The sequence below is a fragment of the Sebastes umbrosus genome, chromosome 1, assembly GCF_015220745.1.
Source record: "Sebastes umbrosus isolate fSebUmb1 chromosome 1, fSebUmb1.pri, whole genome shotgun sequence".
In the NCBI taxonomy this organism is placed as follows: Eukaryota; Metazoa; Chordata; class Actinopteri; order Perciformes; family Sebastidae; genus Sebastes; species Sebastes umbrosus.
This window is the reverse complement of record NC_051269.1, coordinates 26893512-26913832: the sequence shown is the minus strand read 5'-3', so window position 1 is coordinate 26913832 and position 20321 is coordinate 26893512. Positions and strand designations below refer to the sequence as shown.

The following is a 20321-nucleotide window of genomic DNA, read 5'->3' as shown; positions in this document are numbered from 1 at the left end:
AGGAAAGGAGTGCTCTCCATACAGTATGGTGCGTTGAAGAGTTTGGATAGAAGAGGACCAGCAGTAATGAAAGGAAATCTAAATAAAAAATTATATCCACAGGAGATGTAACGTTTTAAGCTTTCTTTTATTAAGTTTGGTTGTGAATTGGCTACGTGGCCAAAAATGTAAAAAAAAAACAAACAAAAAAACTGTGTATCAATTAGATTTTGCTGAACTTGCACTAATCTAGTGTCAAGCCACTTTGGTGATGTATTCCTGCATGGTATCTCATGCTAAAACATTCATGTGTCACTTTGCGACCGATCATATCTGAGACCGGCCTGTGCAGCTCACAGGCAGGCTACTCCTGCTGCACTCTGACGGCCTATTGAAGAGCTCACATCTCTGTAATCCCCTTGAGGACTATATAAAAGCATAAAGCAAAATTATGCAAGCCTAATGTCCTCTTTAGAGAAAATATGGTTTAATATTTATAAACTCTCCACTTTCTACACACACCACAGGAGGGTGCAAGTGTAGACACATACAAGAGATGTAGATGCTAATGCAACTTTAATGGACTCACATGGGTGGGCATATTCATATTAATGTGCGGAAGACATAGTGTCGGGTCAGCAAAGTGAAGACATTTTACATATCTCTGATATTTTCTGCTCGTTTGAGGTAATCATCTAACCAACATTGTCCATAGTTTCACAAGCCAAATCTTGTGTGTTAGTATGAAGCAGTTGATCGAGCAGAATGGCAGCAGCTTTCATAAACACACTGCAAAGATTTCTACTTAAATGTTCAGTCTGATCTGATCTAAACGCTAGTTTATAATAACTTGCATGCTTTTTCTTTCCAATCCCAGCACGATGTAATTATTAAAAGGTTAACACCTTCTTAATTAAAGAGGCCTTTAAAAGTTTGCGAAGATGTGTTTGTGCAAACTTCAGCTGATTTTCAGGCTTCATTTCCCTCCAGGTTTTTTGTGCACTAATATAGGGTACAAAATGTGTAATGCCTCATGTCATACATGTAACTGTCCACTTTGTCTCTTTTTCCTTTTCAGGAGAGAAAGCTGTGTGCATTCCCGACTATTGAGATCTGTAGCCAAGATGTCATCAACTATATGGTTCCACTGTCTCGCCAGACAGACTTCTTTGTTCCAGAGATGAAGGAGGAGGTTAAAACAGATGTTAAAGAAGAGGACTCAGATGAGGACAGAGGAACTGACATTACAGGTAACGTTGAGTATTTTGTTTATTCCAACCAAGCGACAACCTCTGGGGTCTGAGAAGTGAAGCCAATGCAGAAATGCATTAAACTATTAGCCAGTAGGGGGCGACTCCTCTGGTTGCAAAAACAAGTCCGATTGTATAGAAGTCTATGAGAAAATGACCCTACTTCCTAACTTGATTTATTACCTCAGTAAACATTGTAAACATGAGTTTATGGTCTCAATCTCTAGTTTCAAGTCTTCTTCAATACAGCATGATGTTCATTTAGTAAATTATGATCCCATTTAGAGTCAAATAGACCATAAAGCAGGGTATGCTTTAGGGCGTGGCTACCTTGTGATTGACAGGTCGCTGCCACGGCGTTGTCCGGTCTGGGAGTTGGTCTGGGAAATATAACCCTTTCACAGTGTGTTTTCAATTCATGAAAGTTAACTTTAACATTTTGGTCGCCTAAAAATGTCTTATTCAGCGTTCGGTTGTACGTAGCTCAACCCTCCTCGTGTCACTTCTGGTTGCAAAAAAAAAAAGATGGTGATGACCAAAACGCCAGACTCAAGGCTTCAAAACAGCAGTCCACAAACCAATGGGTGACGTCACCGTGACTACGCCCACTTCAGCCAAACACTGTTGTTGCTATTGAACCAAAAAGCTCTCCCTAACAACATAATTCCAGATACTAAAAGACATGTCTGTTTGTTTCACTGAAAACAAATGTTTCAAAAAGTAAAAAGACTTATCACATGACGTTTGTTTTTTGTGTCCTTTGTTTTGTAATTACAATCTATTGAAGCGTGTTGATAGAAGCACAGGTTTCTGCTCTTTTGAGACAACAGCTTGTGTCAGTTAGAAGCAAACCAAGAGGAAATATGTGGCAATTTTTATTTGTCAGACAGCACACTGACTCCCCTCCTGCCCTTGATCACTGAGGACATGTAATATATGAGACGCTGTAATTGTTCTGTCACTGCAACTATGTGTCTTCAAGCGCAATGTCCGCTCTGCTGCTATTACTCTTTTAAACTTGCTGGACCTTTAGTCGGGACCCATGGCAAGTATTGACTTTGTCATTGTACAAATCACTGGAGAAAGAAAATGGTGTTGGTTCGATGGGACAGAGTGGGTGGAGGTGGGCTGATTTACATCGGGTCCTGTCAGCCTTGAGCTTAGATCATCCCTCGTAAACACAGCTTCAACGTGGAAGATGTATCAAGAAGAAGGTCTTACATGATCTCTCCATGTTCAGGGGTCTTTGTCATGTTTAGATTGGGGTCGCCATTGAAGCAGAGTGGTGATGCCTGAGACGGGTAAAGGCCTTTCTTCAGACAGAGACAGCACAGTTGTCAGCTGTGGTGCCACTGACTTTGTGAGAGTCAAGGCTATTCACAACTTTAGATTAGTTTCTCAGCATCACCAGACCGAGACAAAGTTCTGATTATGGCTTGCTTTTCTAACAAATGAGAAAGTTAATAAGAACGAACTAAAGTGCTAGAAAACATTTCACTACGGTAATTCAGATAAAATTAAGTTGATCTTGCATGTTTTATAATCCCTTAATTATGGTGGTCTTTCTTCCCCAGTACACACACACACACACACACACACACACACACACACACACACACACACATTGTGTCCAACACTGATGTTTTGTCTTATTACTTATTAACCAACCCATCATTTTCCCTTCAGAATCTTGTTCTGAAAATATAGTGAAGCAGTTTTCTCCATATAATTTGAAATTGTTTTAAACTATAACTTTTAATTTGGCAATTTAAATAAATACACAGCTTTTGTTGGACACATTTTGTTGATTGTCACAAGCTTTTAATCAAAGTGGAGCTTCAAGCAAACATGGAAGTTGTTGATCAGATGAGCTGATAAATTTGATGAAGCTGCAGCAGAATATTATGAGAGACTACATTTATTCACGTTTATTGGCTGGATTATGCTGGAAAACACAGTGAAGTGAAGGTTAGCTGCTTATAGAGCTCCAGAAAGGGTACGAAAAAAGAAAATATGACAACTAGGGATGTAACGATACATCGATCTGGATTGATATATTGATTCAATGATCAGCGATCCAATATCATCGATACAAAGTGAAAATATCGATCATTATCTTTAAGACACTCCCTTATTATGAAATTCCCACTTTATTTTTATTCTTTATAACAAAAACAATCGAGATTGTTTTTCATTTAAATGTCTGGAGGAGCTCAGTAATACATGATATTGTCTCATATCGATCACAGGCCCCTGAATTGAATCAAATAGAAATCATCCTGTATTGTGGCAGACTTTGTGATATCAACAAATATCGTATTGTTATCCAGAGAATCAATGTAATATTGTATGGTGATGAAAATTGTGATTTACACCCCTAATTACAAATCACATCATTAGCATTATACAAAAAAAAAGAATAAATTAAATTAGGTTATGATTTTTCACACATTTTAATACATCCATAATCTTGTCAACAGGGTACATCCTCAGACCGTACTAAACAATCTAATATAAATGCAGTATAAAACAATCCAGTAAACAAATAAAGACATATTAATGAAATGAAATGGGATTATAATAGAGAAAATCCTCATTTTTACTTGCATAGGTTGTCTCTTTGTTCAGCACTCAGATAGTTTGGAGAGAAAAGCCTCACAGGTTTACTGTATACAGTATCACGTCCTGGGAGCGTCTCAGAGCCCCTTGGTGGTAGTTAAAGGTGGAACTACAGTAAGCCACTCGATTCAACTGTTATTGGGCCTTCAACTAGGCGTTATCAGTCGCTATAAGCTGCATAGATGTTGGTCATAGGGACCTACTATATATGCCTACTACTTACTACTGTACGTTGTAAAAGTGAAAGCGAAACTTATTAGAAACACGTTGTAAAACTGAATGAATGGTGTTTTGAACACAAACAAAAAGGCTTATTTAGGTTTAGGCAACAAATACACTTAGCTGGGTTTTGGCTTAAAATAACTACGCATCAAAAGTGAACGTGAAACTTAACGCTTGTGAACTTAAAGACAACTACACATTGTTGGTTTCATACGGGATGCAAATCCATCCCATCGCCCTCGACCTCAACCCCATATTGAATTTCACGCTACTACAGCTCCTGACTTCTGCTTCTGCTCCTGTCATAATTACTAATACGGTTGCTAGAGGTCGCTGTCTTGTTTTTTCATACCTCCTTTCGGTGATCAATCATGTGGATAGATGATAAAACCTACTATTTGGTATAGTAGGCCCCTATTGACCCACAATATCCTGATAAAAATCACCTGAAAAACATTTACTGCAGAAATCTTAAAGTGAAATTCATGTTTATCGCATGGAATCAAATAGTTGTAATAGTTCAAATGAGGAGGGTTAGATAAACACAAGCCTTTGGGATCACAATGTAGATGATTGGCTACAAAAACACTTCACATAATGCTTTAGGCTCTGTTTAAAGGATTGCGTTTATGCTCCTTTGGAAACACTCGAAGCCCAGGGCCGCTTTATTGTACACAAGAGAGCTGAGAAGGAGCTATTGTGTGATTGGTGGTAGCAGAAACATAAATGGAGTTTCAAGAGGGACTAAATTTCTATAGCAAAGTGTTACTTTTATCAGACTCTATACTGCTGTGCTTTATATTATTTTGTGTTTGCAGTACCCACTTGAAAAAAAATTGGGATGTAAGCTAATCTTGGTTGTTTCTGTGGAAAGTTTTGTTGAATGTCTTTAAATCAGATTTTCTTTTCAGCTGAAGAAACTGTTGTTCTTGTTGAGGTGTGCATTTTCAACAGCTCAAGTATTATGCGTTATACAACAACAAGAAGGCAGGTGTGAGGGTGTATGAATGTCTGCAGTGTTTGTGTGCAGTGTTCCTGGTATATCTGTGTGTTTTTGATTATGTGTTGGTGTATTACAGGAGTTTCAGGGCTCAGTAGCCACCGTCAGAAACAGAGACTGTGTGTGTGTTTTTATGTTCCCAGACACAGCTGAACATTCTTATAGAGAGACGGATCAATCAACGGAACTAAGCTTTGTCTGACAAGCCAGCGGTGGAAATCCCACTCCGGCACCTTCGACTTTTCATGTCTCAACTCCACTGTCCACAATATAGACTGTCTTGACCATAAACTCTGCCTGTGCTCAAAAGTTTGTCCTGCTTCTACCATCACAGCTCACTGAGAGCAAGTCAACACCCAAACAAAATGAAAACTATTTTATGATAATCTGGTGATCACAGCAGCCACTGTTTGTGCTACGAGAAGCTTGTTAATCTTTTGAGGACACAAATCCGCCTCAGTGTGAAACGGGCCAGTGGGCTTCATTTTTATACCATTTATACCACTGATGAATGGCCTCTTCATCACAGGAAGCCACAGGGGACTTATTAGACCCAGCTAAGATACAACCTTACACAATATGGTAGGCTTTGGGTGCCCTGGTAGCTCACCAAGTACCATTAAAGGTGCTCAATATGAAATTCAGAGTATACCTATTGCCTCTACACAGCTCTCAACATGGCGATGGCTGAGACAGCGGCTCGCAGTTACTACACTATATCTTTACATTTCAAATAGATGTTTGATGCTATATTAATGCTCTGAATATCACATAGAGAACCTTTGTACTCAAGCTCTTACTTAATGTATACTTATTTGTTTGTAATCATAGTATAATTACACATTATCCGGTAATAACGCATAATTAAAGTGTGTGATAATTCTGGGAGGTATCACACCATCAGATGTGGTTTCCATGTTAAATATGATGCAACACTATTGACTAAGAAGAGACATTAAGTACGTTTCCATCCATCTTTCTTTGCACCAGAAATTTGAAATGGCACAAAAAGTTGACTGGCTGGTTAAGTCGGAAATTTTGGCGTATAAATGAAAGCAAAATGCGATAAAGTTCTATGGAAACAATAAATTATGACATGAAGCATGTGACTTAAAAGTCCACTGAATCCTCAACGTCGACCACTGAGATGAAAAATAGCGGTTAAAAACTACTGGCCGAATACTTGGTGGAAGGGTGAAGCATAGGCCAAGAAACAACCCATTACATTTTGGAGCAGATTGGCCTTATGGTGGAGATCTGCGTTCTCTGAGTGCCCTTCCAGTTACATCATGTTTTCCACATTGTTTTGTTTGTTTGAGGTTTGACTGGTTCTCTTTTAATTACATTATCTCGCTGCGCCTTCTTCTTCTGCGATGATTTAATGCCATCCAACTTGGAATTAGTGACACCAACCATTAATCTTGATGCGCCCAACTTCTAATATTCACATAACCAGTGGCGACTCAGGCTGTCTGAGGGGTAGGGGTGGGAAAAAAGCACCATCACGCAGAAAGTTTTCTAGTATGTAGGGCAGCCCATATGGCACTGCATCAGGTTTTCTCCATTTAAGGGCACGCATTAGTGCACTTCATCTTGTTTTCTTCACTGGAAGTGCACCCTAGAAGACACTTCATCATGTTTTCTCCACTGGAAGGGCACTCTAGATGGCACTTCATCACGTTTTCTTCACTGGAAGGGCACCCTAGAAGGCACTTCATCACGTTTTCTCCACTGGAAGTGCACCCTAGAAGGCACTTCATCACGTTTTCTCCACTGGAAGGGCATCCTAGAAGACACTTCATCACGTTTTCTCCACTGAAAAGGCACCCTAGAAGACACTTCATCACGTTTTCTCTACTGAAAAGGCACCCTAGAAGACACTTCATCACATTTTCTTCACTGGAAGGGCACCCTAGATGGCACTTTATCATGTTTTATCTACTCTGGCGCATCAAAGAGGCCACTTCATCATGTTTTCTCTACTGGAAGGGCACCCTAGAGAGCGTTTCATCATGCATCATGTGTTATCTACCATAAGGGCATCCAAAGGGGCACTTTTGCTGCGTTTCTTTCAAACGTTTGAAGTTTGAAAGAAGCAGTAGTGGATGGAAATGAGCATTCATTCGCATTTTCTTTTGACAGAATTCAGTTTAAAATTTGCGCTAAATTTGGATGGAAACCACCTGCTTTTTTTCCTAAGAAACACACTGTTTACTTTGACATACATGTGCAACAATACATGTGCATATTTACAATACATGTGTATATTTTATGATGAGTATCCTTAAAAGGCTCCTTCCTCCCAGCTCTAATTTGTGAACAAGAAGATCCATCTACTGTATCACCTCTTAACTTCTGTGTATGCATTTCATTGTCGAACTTCTCTCGCTTTGCACTCTGATTCTCCAAACTCTCAGCATGCCTCAGCCCTATCTGTCTCTAATTACCTCCTTAAAAAGCCTCTCCTCTGTTCCAAGCAGTTGGAAGAACAAGACCTTGATTCTCTGCTAATAATCCCAATGGGCCCAATTTAGCAACTAATTTAGGCAAATGTTATCTAAAAGACTTTCAGAGGCGCAGCTGGCTTCAACCAGGGTACCAATTTCAGGACTTGCTTGCAGTTGTAGAGGGGGTGAAAGTTGTCCAGTGTGTTGAGGCTCTTCCTTGGGGGGCTGTCCACCCAATTACCCTAAATAGACCCATTATATCCCGTAAAATTCCTTGTATTGTAAAATGAGTCTCTCTGGAAAAGTCCTTTTACTTCATAATACAAATGAAATATAAATCAATACCTACACTGCGTCTATATGCATTTGAAGCAGTCGCATCACATTCACACCGGACCTGTTCCTCTGAAGACCATTCCCAATGGTTTTGTTTGGACCTGCTTGTGAATCAACAGGCCCATAAATAGATATTATAAATAACCTAAATGGACTTCCCGTATGTGATATTCTCCACTGCCGACAGGATCAGATCTGCTGGATGTGATAATTAGATTGCTGAGTGATGTTGAGATGCGGATGAATGAAGAGGAAGAACTGACCTCAGCGAGGAGCTCGGAGACTCCCTGTTTATTGTATTTGGGTCCCAGATGACACATTTAGTGCAAACACACTTTGATGTGTGGATGAGATTTATTTGGAGTGTGAAAGCAGCAGGAAAATAGCTTGGACAAAAGTGTTTTAGTGTCCTGTGGGATAGTCAAGTCAACTCGAGTCGGATTTTATTTTAAGACATTTTTATATCGAGGCTGTTCATTTTAAACTAAATAAGACATATTCGGTCCATACAAAAAAATGAAAAGCGTCCGTATGTTGCACAAGTACAGGAGAGACTAAATTGTCAAACCAATTCAATAACGGTCATAATTAGGAAAACCGTAAAGAATTTGGCATCAAGGTTTTAAAGGGGGCATATCATGAAAAACTCTTTTTCTCTTTTTCAGTGCTTGTGCATTAGGGCTAGGTATTGGTAGTAGATACCTTTTAAGGTATTGACCGAACAACCCAGTATCAAGTAGTATCGAAACTCTCCAGTCAAATGATACCTCTAATTAATCCTTTTTGTGTGCAGATCTAGAAAAAGATGACTGTTTTGTTCACAGCCAATCACCACAGGCGTTCTTCGATTTATTATGACATGTGATTGGCTCACTTCTGCAGCAGCTACAACCCATACAGACATAATTGTCTGCCTGCACACGGCCAAAGAGTATAGAAGCAAAGAGGCAAAACTCCGGTGCTTTTCTGGCAATGGCCACTAGATGGTGCTGCGGTAGCGCTGCGGCCATTGTGGACTGAAAACGAACACTTAAATAGCCCTCATTTAAATCATTATGTCCTAAAACTGCTGCACCACCCTGCACATTTATATGACCACAGCTTGAGAACTACCTTTGCACCATATTTTTCCCTCAAGGCAATCAGAGCAGAATGGGCTTTTTCAGGAGGGGGTCTTAAAGAGACAGGCGCTAAAACGGAGCGTCTCAGGCAGAGGGTGAATACAGGTATATTCAGAGAGACAGTATGAGAAAAGTAATGTGTTTTTTGAACATTAAAGCTTGTAAACATATTCTAGCAGGAACTTAAAATCCAAGTATGAACCTGAAAATGAGCGTGATATGTCCCCTTTAAGTCTGCTTTTTGCAGAGCAAGTTTGGCGTATTCTCCTCTCCTGCCTCTGAAGTCTCTTCCGGAGGGCCGACTGCAGAAAGCTCACTGAGTAATATTTGTTGTGTAGGTGGGAGATGTGATGTGCCTCTAACATTTATAAGTCTTGATTCCTATTTTCATTTGTAATTTTTAGGCAGTATAAGCAACGAAGGCCTCATATCTTTCATTTGTTTCCTTCATTTTAGTTTTTATCTTTGGCCTACCTGACACACAGTGCTGTTCTTTTTATAAATAAATAAATAATTTCAACCTTGCTGTAAGATTTTCATAGTGCTGGCTTTTCCTATATTTAATATGTTTTTGCTCACAACATTAGAGCATTTAACTTCTGGTTTGCTTACACACAAACACCTAAAAATAACAGTAGCAAGAGGTGATGAATGGCTATTCAGTAGAATCATGGATCAAAGGCCAATTACAGTCAGGTATAGGCTGAGAGCATTACCAAGCTGATCATCTGGGTGCGGAAATCTCCATCAATTAAACTAATGGACGTTGTTCATGATGACTTCAGATAGTGTGTTATGTGCTGCAGACGGCAGCAGCAAGAACATTCCCTCTCTGCAAAGCTATAGTTAGCTGTACCATAGCACAATACAGGGACATTAGATGCAAGAAGTGATGTTGCTAACATGGCCATGACTCATCTTTGAGTTTATATGAAAGATCTTTTCTCTCTCTAACAATAATAATCTGGTTCCTCTGACTTCAGCTGGCACATAGACTCCAGATGAGCTTTAATAACCATGTTGAAGCTGAAGGTAGTGGGGTTGGTATCATTATAATAAAGTCACTTTAAGATACAGATCTGGTGAATTTTAAGTGGCGAAAGAACGGGAAGTTTCAAACGTTATTATGCTCAGCTGTGATCAAAGGATGGCAGAGAATGAAAATGCTTATACACACATCTTTACACCCTTGCATCATCTTTAATGAGGGTTTATTACAAAGCACAACGTTAATGTTGGTTACTGTGTTAATAACCTTTGTTTCTATATGAAAATAATTAACCATGCTAGCGGCGTGGCTCTATATGGCAATTTCTGTCTGGCAGTCGATCGGTCCAGATTTGAATATCTCAACAATGAGGTTGACATTTTTTTTTCTTTCAGTGAAACATTTCAACAACTATTGGAAGGATTGTATGTAATAGATGTACGGACAGTCATTGTCCCTGGAGGATGAATCCCCTGTTTTCTCCTCTAGTGCCACCATGATGTTGACATTTGTGGTTTTGAGTAAAATATTGTCCCAGAGGATGAATTGTAATAACTTTGTGATCCTCTGACTTTTAATCTAGTGCCATTATGTCAAAATGTTAAAAGGTAACTTTGGATTTTTATTAACCTGGATCCTTTTTTCCCTTTTTTGTCTCTAAGTAACTAATGGGGACTACAATTTTTTTAATTGTTCCAGTTTTGAGGGAGAGCGCTGTAACCGGCAGCCACGAAACGAGCTGCGAGGGCAAGTGAGCAGCGTCAATGTAACGCTACGTTCACTAAAAGTGCTTGTTTTTGTCACTGACAGGCTCAGATTGTTATTATATGTGTCTGACACCATTATGGAAAGGACCCTAGGGAGAAATACAACATTTTCTTACCTTTCACTTGATCCCGTCTGTTTAGTGTGTCCAAGTCCCGCTCAAGGAGGAGTCTCGTTGTGAAATCTGAATATCCGTATACTCTGACTCAAATAAATACGGGCGCCCATCAAATTCAAAGACCTCATCCACATTGGCGAAATCATCTAAATATTCAGCCATGACATTAAAACTATTTAATATAACACTAAGCTACGCTGTCTGAACTCCAACACAACAAACTCTGCCTGGCTGGCACTCGTGTTTCCACCACGGAGGTATTCCGCTATTCCACCTTGAGCAAGACTCTTTCCATAATTCAGACACTTATAATAACAATCAGAGCCTGTCATGGCAAAACAAAAGCACTTTTAGTGGACATAAATGACGGTGCCAGCTTGCCCCAATAGCACCATATTACAGCCTGTGAGCAGCTGCTGTCTACAGCACTCTCTCTCAATGTTCAATACAATTTGTCCAACACTTTGGTTTATCACTGACTATGTTGAAGCATGTCTCTAATGTAAGACAAACATTTAGGAGGTGCAGTATCCATTATAAGGTATTTAAAACTTTACTTTTCAATGTGCTCTTCTGAATTGTGGAGGTAGTTGTTACTTCTTTACAATCCCACCAAGGGAAATCAAAATAGCTCATAATAATATAGCACACCTGTAGTTCACTCTAATTGAGTTTTCCTTGCCTGTAATCATTTCAGTTTGTTTGTGCACACTCACAGAGCCTATTCTATCTGTGTCTTTTCCCTGTGTTGCTGCAGGTGCAGACTCCCACAGTGATGTGAGTTCAGTGAGCGGCGGCGTGCCATGGGACAGCAGAGAGACTTCCCTGGCTGCTTCCACAGCCGCCTCTCTGGCATCATCCCTGCCTCTGAGGGACGTAATGGATGCAAATGAAGACATTAAGCACAGGGACAGCAGCGAGAGAGGCTCGAACGAGTCCATGGGCAGCGGCTCGTCCTTTGAAGAGCTTGACATGGATCAGGAGGAGCAGGAGGCGGGAGGAGAGAGGGAAGAGAAGGGAGATGGAGATGAGGCGGAGGTCCCCGAGGGTGAAGACGGAGCTAGAGAAGCGGTTGAACTGGTGGCTGAGAACCAAGAGCCCTTGGGGGATGGAGAGGAGTAGGGAGGATGCTGAAGAGATAAGAGATGAGGCCGTGTAACACCGGCGTGCTAGAGAGTTTCTCGGTTGTTGCTGGTTATCTGTCATGTAATCTTGTTGGTGGATCTAAAGCTGTTCATGCCATGACCAACATGCCGTATTTCTGCGCCTTCTAATTCTCTTTTTGAAGCCTGTAGTACTTTTTTGTTATACTATAATCTCATTTTTAAAAATAATTCCTGATCCTATATTTAAACTAAACCAGGATAGAACAACAGACAGCCACAGTTTTATTGAGTAAACCTAATTTTTCTCTGCACATGGCGTGCAGCAAATGAGAAACAAGATTTGTTCAAATCTATATTTCCTTTCAGACTGTAATCCTGTGTGAATCCCCCACCATTCCTGTTCAGATTAGAAGTGGCACTTCAGTTTAAGATTAGCCCAAAAGGAAGGACACTGATGCCGGCTATCCTGGATCATCATACAGCATCTTTTTGCCCGTGTGCGACAGTTGATATTGTACCCCACTTTCAAGGTCACGCCCTGAGGTTTTTAATGTAACGTGTTGGTGTGCATTACCCGACTTTGGTGTCTTGATATACAGTAATAATGGGGTGAAAATGTGCCGGAGCTAATGCCGTAGAAATTTTGATGGACCTATTTCAGTGTGTTATTCTGTTTTTTTTGTCACACAGGGGAAAATTCTGAAGTCTGAGGCAGAAAAACTTTCATCAACAACAATAAAGAAACATCACCGAAGCCTCCAAATCACCAGGACTAGGATTTAATAATGCAATTCGAAGATGTAAACTTGTCCCCTTGGATACTGTAGTGTACAGAACTTTTATTGTCACACTGTGCTCAGATAATTGCTTTAGTTTTTTAACGTAACTTTCTCTTCTATAGTCGGTTTGTTGAACCACTCTGTTTGTAGCCAAAATTCACTCTCTTCCAGAGACTAGTTGTGATGTGTTTGTACGTAGGTTGAAGTTGTTGGTGCTGTGAGGCATTGGGAGAAATGTACAGCACATTGCCATGGTGGTGTCTTTCTGTCTGTAATAAAATTTTAAAATGAAAAGTTAAAAAAAACATATAACCCTTATTCTATACAGTCGTCTGTATTAAAACTTAAAATTGAGGTTATTTTTTAAAAAAGGTACATCATTACTGCTCTACTCTGATTCTTATCCAGGTTTATTTGTATCCCAACAGAGAGACAGAGGGATGTAACAAAGTGTGGGTGGCAGTAAGACACATTCTTGTTTAGAAGTTAGCGCCTAGTAACTTATTAAGCTGTCTCTTAAACGCTAACCGCTTTCATGGTTTCACATTGTGACTGCCTCTTGCTTCTTTTGGAAAGGCAAAGACTTGGAATTTAACAACTCAATAAAAGAGAAACATTCAAGAAAGAGCCAATAATGGCATAATTTATCTCTCGGTGCAAGTTGAGAAAATTAAGCAAAGATTTTCTCGAGGGAGCAATTTCCCCTGGCGCACTTAAAATGTTTAATCAGTGTGCGCAAAGTAATACAAATGTCTGTGCCTTTTGAGAGGCACAAACATTCAAGATTATTACAAAATGTTATTGTATCCGAATTCTGTCACCTTAGCAGGAGTTGTGTTTGAATGAAAGGTTTGACATTTGTCTCACAGTTTATTTAATCAGCTCTGAGTACAGCAGAAGAGGAAGAATAGGCTCCAACAGACTATTGATGCTTGATGGACACACGTGTTCTTTAGCCGGTGCTCCTTAATGAGCTTCGTGACCTATAAGGACAAATGTTTTCATTCAAGTCCAACGCCGTAGTAGGGACAGTCATTTTACTGATTAATACACCGTCAACCAGAGAGAGAAAAAGATCTTCTTGCTCCTGTTCAACATAATGGTGGATATTAGCTTATCACACATACAGTATATCATATATTACAGATATAATATATCAAATGATGCATTTGAGGTCATTTAGAAACGGTATCTTTCCTACATAATTTGTCCACCAGAGAACAAGTTTTATTTATCACCTGTAAAATGTCCAGCGCCGTACATATCCATGATATCTTACGAAAAAGTTATTCCTCTTTTTTTGTTAATTTTCCTACAAATGATCAGCAACACGTGTCAATTTCTGCTTGTTACATGTAAGTATACAGTCTTTTCAAAATAAACTTCCCTCTTCACAGGAAGCAACTTCCTCAGGTTTAGGCAACAAAACTACTTTGTTAGGTTTAGGAAAAGATCCTGGTTTGGCTTCAAATAATTCCGGAAGTGGCGTTACTTAAGTACGGAAGTTACGTGATAAATAAATCAACGACTTCTGTTTTTACACAGGACATGAACGCCGGTCTCCTGGGCTAATATCCGTTTTTTTTTTAACCCACCCATCCATCCCAACCTCTTCCCTATGCAGCGTTTGTCGCTCTTTTTTCCTGGTTCACGATTACATGAATTACACACAAATTGATTTTGTGGGATATACACAAATTAAAGTACATTACCCTTCATAGGTATAGCTATAAACAGTGTATGAGACCAGCCTGACATATCACATGTTTGTGTTATGTGCTTATGTAGGCAAATGAATATCAACCATTACCTCATACTTTGGGCTGGGCAGAAATTAATACTTTAATACTTTATCATCTTTCAATGCAATCGTATTGTGATGAAATCATATTTTGAGATATCATGATACACAATTAAGTCTTAACAAGTGTATTTGTTTAATTCACAACATTAAGCATGTGTTTACTGCGACTGAAAAGTGACACCGAGGGGTCTGTTAAAGCGTTAGTATGCGACGAGTTGGGATGAGAACGTGTTGGCCTTTCGCGTATTCATGCCTTTGCGTTGGCTATCGTAGTTCTCCTACATGCTTGGTGTATGGGAGAAGTTTCATTTGGTTGCAATCTGCAACCTCACTGCTAGATGCCGCCAGATCCTACACACTGCTCCTTTAAGACACTGCATGTTGTACCCCTATCTCCACATCATTGTGTTGCATGTCTGCAATATAGAAATGAAGCATCATCTCTTATGTTGGCAGTCTAAAATTTCATTAGAAAATGCCCTAACATATCACCACTCATTGTTCATCCTCGGACCATGGGAGAAGAGTCTAGTTCTAAAATATCTCACCTAACAGTCTGCGGGTGACATTTAGTGCTGTGATTAAACTATGAGATTGGTGGCTGTCGTGCCTACAGAGGTGTGATCAGTCTGCATGGACAGATGCCCTCACCACACGTCTGTTGCACTTTCAGCTTTTAATCCTGGCACCACAACCTTTGTCCAAAGGCAAAAAAATGAAAAGCAGCCCTAGAGGAGACTTGCGCTGACACACACACACACACCGGGTCGGCAAACTGATTTAATTAATAGTGATACCCACAGGGGTGTCGTGCAGCTTTGAGGGCGCGGAGATTATTGCCTTCCCATGATGTTAATTATTAATCTCATTATATTGCACGTGGAAAGAGATAGGGGGGGGAGATGTCTCAACATACAAATTTAGATGCTCGACCGTTGTGTGTGTGAAGCTGCTTTGTGCAGGAGTAGAGAGGAAAGGGTCCAGCTCAACCTCTCCAAGCGCACATCCCTCCTGATGCGCGCATCGCTGTGCCATCCGGGACTGACCTCACACCCTCCTCCCGTGCCGTGTCACAACTTGTTACCGGATCCCCAAATAAAATGATCCACCGCTGGAGATGAGCGGTCTCCAAAGAATTTAATATTCCGTACCCTACCCTCCTCCTGACCGCTTGAACAAATAGGGAGCGACTCTTTAACGCGTTTCCACATCCGATCCAACAGCTTAGAACAAACTAGAACAAAGCGGCTGAATGAAATCTTTTTTTTTTCCATCAGGCTCTAAATTGCTCTTCATGTTCATGTTGCGATGAGACAGACTATCTCCGGGACTGGAGCAACGCACGCCTTTGTTCAAGTGTCCAAACATTCTGAGAGTTATTGGCTCATCTGCAAGCAGGATCATTTCTGAACATATTGACAGATTTTTGCATATAGCTCGAGTAACAGGTAGAATTTAAACTTTGCGAAGGCTGAAGCTCCTAATCTGGCATCTTATCAAGCTCATAAACGTCACTTTTTGTTTTTTATAGATTGTTCCTTTAAATTTACATTTCTTCACAGTTGATGCTCCAGAAAGTGAAACGCCTTTTTTTTCCCCTCACCAGAACAATCAAGTGGGCGTCAGTTGTTTAGGAGATGTGACTTTTGAACCGCTGTCAGCAGCTGGATCAGACCTCCATCAGGTATCCGGGCAAAAGCTCGTCGTTGTGGTTTTTTTCTTTTTTTCTTTTTCTTCTTTCAGCACCACGGACAGCTCCTGGCGCGCGGCTCAGCTGCACGCGGTTCAAACTTCAGGCACACTCGCCTCCTCCATTCATTCATTCATTCATTCATTCATCCATCCATCCATCCAGCTCCACTGGAGTTCACATCCACGCTGTTTTCAGGCTGAAGAAACTGCTGCAAAGGATATGCGTTGGCTTCGCACGATCCATTCATCGCACGGCAGAGCTGCAAACTGAGGAACCTTGCAGGTAAGACATGTTGTGTGTGTGTGTGTGTGTGTGTGTTTCTCATTTGGATTCCTCAAGGTGCATTTTTCTGAACTTTCTACGAGCTGGTTTGTAGAGAAGTGAATCTAGTGCATTCAGGTTTTGAATTTGCTGAAGAGTTGACCTCACCTTTTACCTCTGCAGTTCACATCCTTAAAGTGATATTCGTGCAAAAGACAAAGGAGATGGAGGAATACATTGGTGCGTAATTTGTTGTGCGTAATTGCCATTTTCTGGCAATATTATTCTTGTTGTATTGACATTATTTGCTATTGTTTACCGTATAGTGAATACATTTACCTGCTTTCTTGTTTACCACTACATCTCTGGCTATACAGCCATGTCTCTACTCGCTGCACAACACAACCCTCCACATGTGCGAGGCTGCTGACAAACTACTAAACAGACGCTGCTGCTGCTGCTGCTGCTGCTGCTGCAACACAACAACCAGCACATCTCCGATCTCGCACATCTGGCAAATCACTTTGCATGATGAAAAAAAAAGTGCTAAACATTATTTGAAAGTCAAAAACTTGAGAATTAGTTTGTGTGCCACAGGGTGTTGCAGGGAGATGAGGAGATGATCTGCACAAACACGGTGCGTCGTTTGGTTTGGTTTCTATTGTTGGTGTCATTTCTTTATAGTTTGAGGATGCTCGGGAATATCTATAATGATCTTTTTAATTATTTATTTTATTCCATCTCGAAATATAATAATAATCGAAATTGATAGAACCACACATCAGTGCAGATTAATCATACTGTTGTAAATTAGCATGAGAACAATGAGATGCAAAAGGAGTGATTTCTGTGTAATTCTTCGATTATGATATCACCAGGAGTTTAAAAATACATTTTTAAACCCACTAGGAATATAAATGAACGCCCCAAGGCGCACATATTTCGAGGCTGTGTCGTTATAGTGCTGGACAAAGTCATTAGGGGAAGCAAAATGTTCTGTGGATGCTTCCTGCAGTCCCAGGGGGCATCTGTGCTGCATGTTCAGCAGATAAGACACAATAGAAACCCCCTCAGAATGCAGTGTAATCACTTCATCCCAACATACAGATTCACACAGGAACAAAGTCTTTAAAATGATCATTAGTATATGAGTTTATGATTTGTTTTACATTATAGGATTAAGCATTTTATACTGTAAATCCTCCTTCTATACGACTGAGAATCTGAAATGATATGCAGCGCTCAGCTGAAGATGTTGATTACAGTAAATTATTCAGGCCATGGCTGACTGAGGAAGACCATTGCTACACTGCCATCATCATGAATCCAGGAACAAAAAAAAAGTAACAGGAGGATGTGGAGCTGTCTGACTTGTGTGCTCCCTCTGCAGCTCAGTCCTGAATGTGGTCCGCCTCACCTGTTACTTTTGGCTAGATGCTATAAGGGGACTCATATGCGGACAGGGAACCTTGTTAAACCTGCAGTAAGCAGAATGTTTATGGCATCATTGGGCAAAAATTCCAAATGAACCTTTCAGCATATTGTAATTCAAGTGTTCTGAGAGGAAACTAGACTTCTGCACCTCCTCATGGCTCTGTTTTCAGACTTTAAGGAATGGATTTTGACCAATCACAGGTCATTTCAGAGAGAGAGAGTTCTTATTGGCTGTTCATTCAACGGAGGCAGCTGTCAATCACTCGTGAACTCCGATCAAACGGTCAAACTAGGCAGCGCTGATCAAATATGAATCAATATTCTGTTACTGTAATGCCTATTTCTCCCCTCAAATGTTTTCAGAAACATCTTGTAGTGTACTGTTTAGCTGTAAAATGAGAAAGTTTGCTGCGGCTGGTGGGCGGTGCTTGGTATTTCCTCAACTGATCTCAACATGGCGGACGAGTCACAAACTTTCTAATTTTACAGCCAAACGGTACACTACAAGATGTTTCTGAAGAAAGTACAGTAAGAGAATATTGATACATATTTGATCAGCGCTGCCTAGTTTGACAGTTTGATCAGAGTTTGTGAGTGATTGACAGCTGCTCAGAGATGGCAGGCTCCAGATCGGTTCTGTGAAATCTTGCAGATGCCATTAGGAGCACCGGAGGACACAGAGGCACATGATTTTTTTCAGATTCCTGTCTCATGCACTACTGTCAGGATACACTGACCGTTTCTACCCACTGATGCTTTAATTACTTTGGGTGCTGGACGACCAGAGCTGGGCAGCAGCACGTTAAGAGTTTTGGAACAAACAATGCAAAAATGACTCATTAGTTGAAGAGAGAAACCGAAGCAGGAAAGGCTTTTTCTCAGCTTTGTTTAACAGCTTAACTTGAATGCATGATCTTTCTAGTACAAGCAACGCAAGTCTGTTATTACAGCAAATCGTTTTTTAAAGCGGCTGAGTGTGGGTTGTACTAGCTACCAGCTACCAGTGATTAAATTCCTGTGTGATGAATCACTCGGGTCCGATCAAAAAGGACAGCTTAATAGCTTACTCCTCCTTATGGTCATGTACTTACTCACACACACACATGTGCAAGTGAAGTCCATCGGTTGGAAGTTGGATGTCTGCCAGTGTCATATCACATAAAGCCAGGTCTATACTTTACACCTGGTGCCCGTAACATCTGTTAAATGAAATATTTAATGTCCCTCCGCACCACTGTAAATGTAGGTCTTTATGTTCGGATTTGTATTCTGCGAGGTGATAGTACAACTGCACTAGTGTTAATAAGACACTGCCGTGTGGCTGTTATGTGAAAGACAAAAGCAAAGTGATAATGAAAGACAAGAAGTGACAAAAATAGTGCTGGCCCTAATTTTAGATGCGCAGAATGAATGGAAATGTTTTCAGTGTGTATGTTTTAAGGATTTTCTTCCTATAAATTTAATTTCCGATCGAACATATGCACTCAATGAGTCTGTAAAGTCCACTCACAATTCACTGCAGATGCAATCCTGATAAAATCATGCTTAAATCACACATTAAACCAATAAAAAACACAAACAATCACTAGATTCCTACTCAAGTAGAAAGATTCAAGCATGGACCTACTCAAGTGAAAGCACAGAGAAGCTTTCAATTAATTAATGATGTTCTTATGACTCTCATATTAATATTAGCTGCTGCACTGACTGCAAATGACTCATTTTACATTGTTATGTGTGAGAGGTTTCTAGGTGAGTCAGGTCAGCTGCATCAATAATCTCAATTGTGAGTAATGATGAACTCTTGTTGGTATATTCTGCTTGCAACTCCTACGGAGATAAATCCTGACTTCATTGATACTAACGGGATTAGTGGCACTTGAAAGGATCAAAATTACTCAGGACAATGAACAGATTAACCGAATGTGCGGTTTACACCTCTGTCCAAGAAATGTCCATGTTTTAAACATCTGAGCTCTAACTATCCAGAGGAATTTAGAGATATAGGCTACATTATCTTTGTGCCTCAGATATCCTGCTGCCCCATCCTAGATAGATTTATGACATGTGTATACCTAAGTCAGTGGAGGCCAAGCCCTCTTTACTTCTCATGCTGCTATGTGTTAAAGGTTGTGGCAGCTGATCTGCTGTTGATGAAAGGATTCAAACTGTTCATCTGTGAGTGTTTTGAGACCCAACATTGATGCATTAAAGCAGTGGTTCCCAAACCCTTTTGATTTAACTTGTGATACCATAATATAAAGCAATATCTTCTTGCAACCCCTTGTTGTCTGTAACTTGTGAGGAGCCCGTTTGTAGTGATTTCCCCAGTGATCTGTAAAATATCACAAGAAAAGAAGCAAATATGATGGAAAAGTCTGAAATGTATTTTTTTCTTA

General features: G+C 40.2%; 2 protein-coding genes across 2 annotated transcripts in view; both read left to right on the top strand.

Annotated features, from left to right (window-relative positions):
* tex264a (testis expressed 264, ER-phagy receptor a) overlaps positions 1–13105 on the top strand; it is an 87683-nt gene extending 74578 nt beyond the window's left edge. The window contains exons 3-4 of the mRNA XM_037769229.1: positions 1058–1229; positions 11603–13105. Of these exons, the coding sequence (XP_037625157.1) occupies positions 1058–1229; positions 11603–11967 (537 nt within the window). The 3' untranslated portion in view covers positions 11968–13105. The remainder of the gene's footprint in view (positions 1–1057; positions 1230–11602) is intronic.
* A 2336-nt stretch (positions 13106–15441) lies between these two features.
* Positions 15442–20321, top strand: part of grm2a (glutamate receptor, metabotropic 2a) — a 42098-nt gene continuing 37218 nt past the window's right edge. The window contains exon 1 of the mRNA XM_037769215.1: positions 15442–16509. The gene's annotated coding sequence lies outside the window, so the exon portion shown is untranslated. The remainder of the gene's footprint in view (positions 16510–20321) is intronic.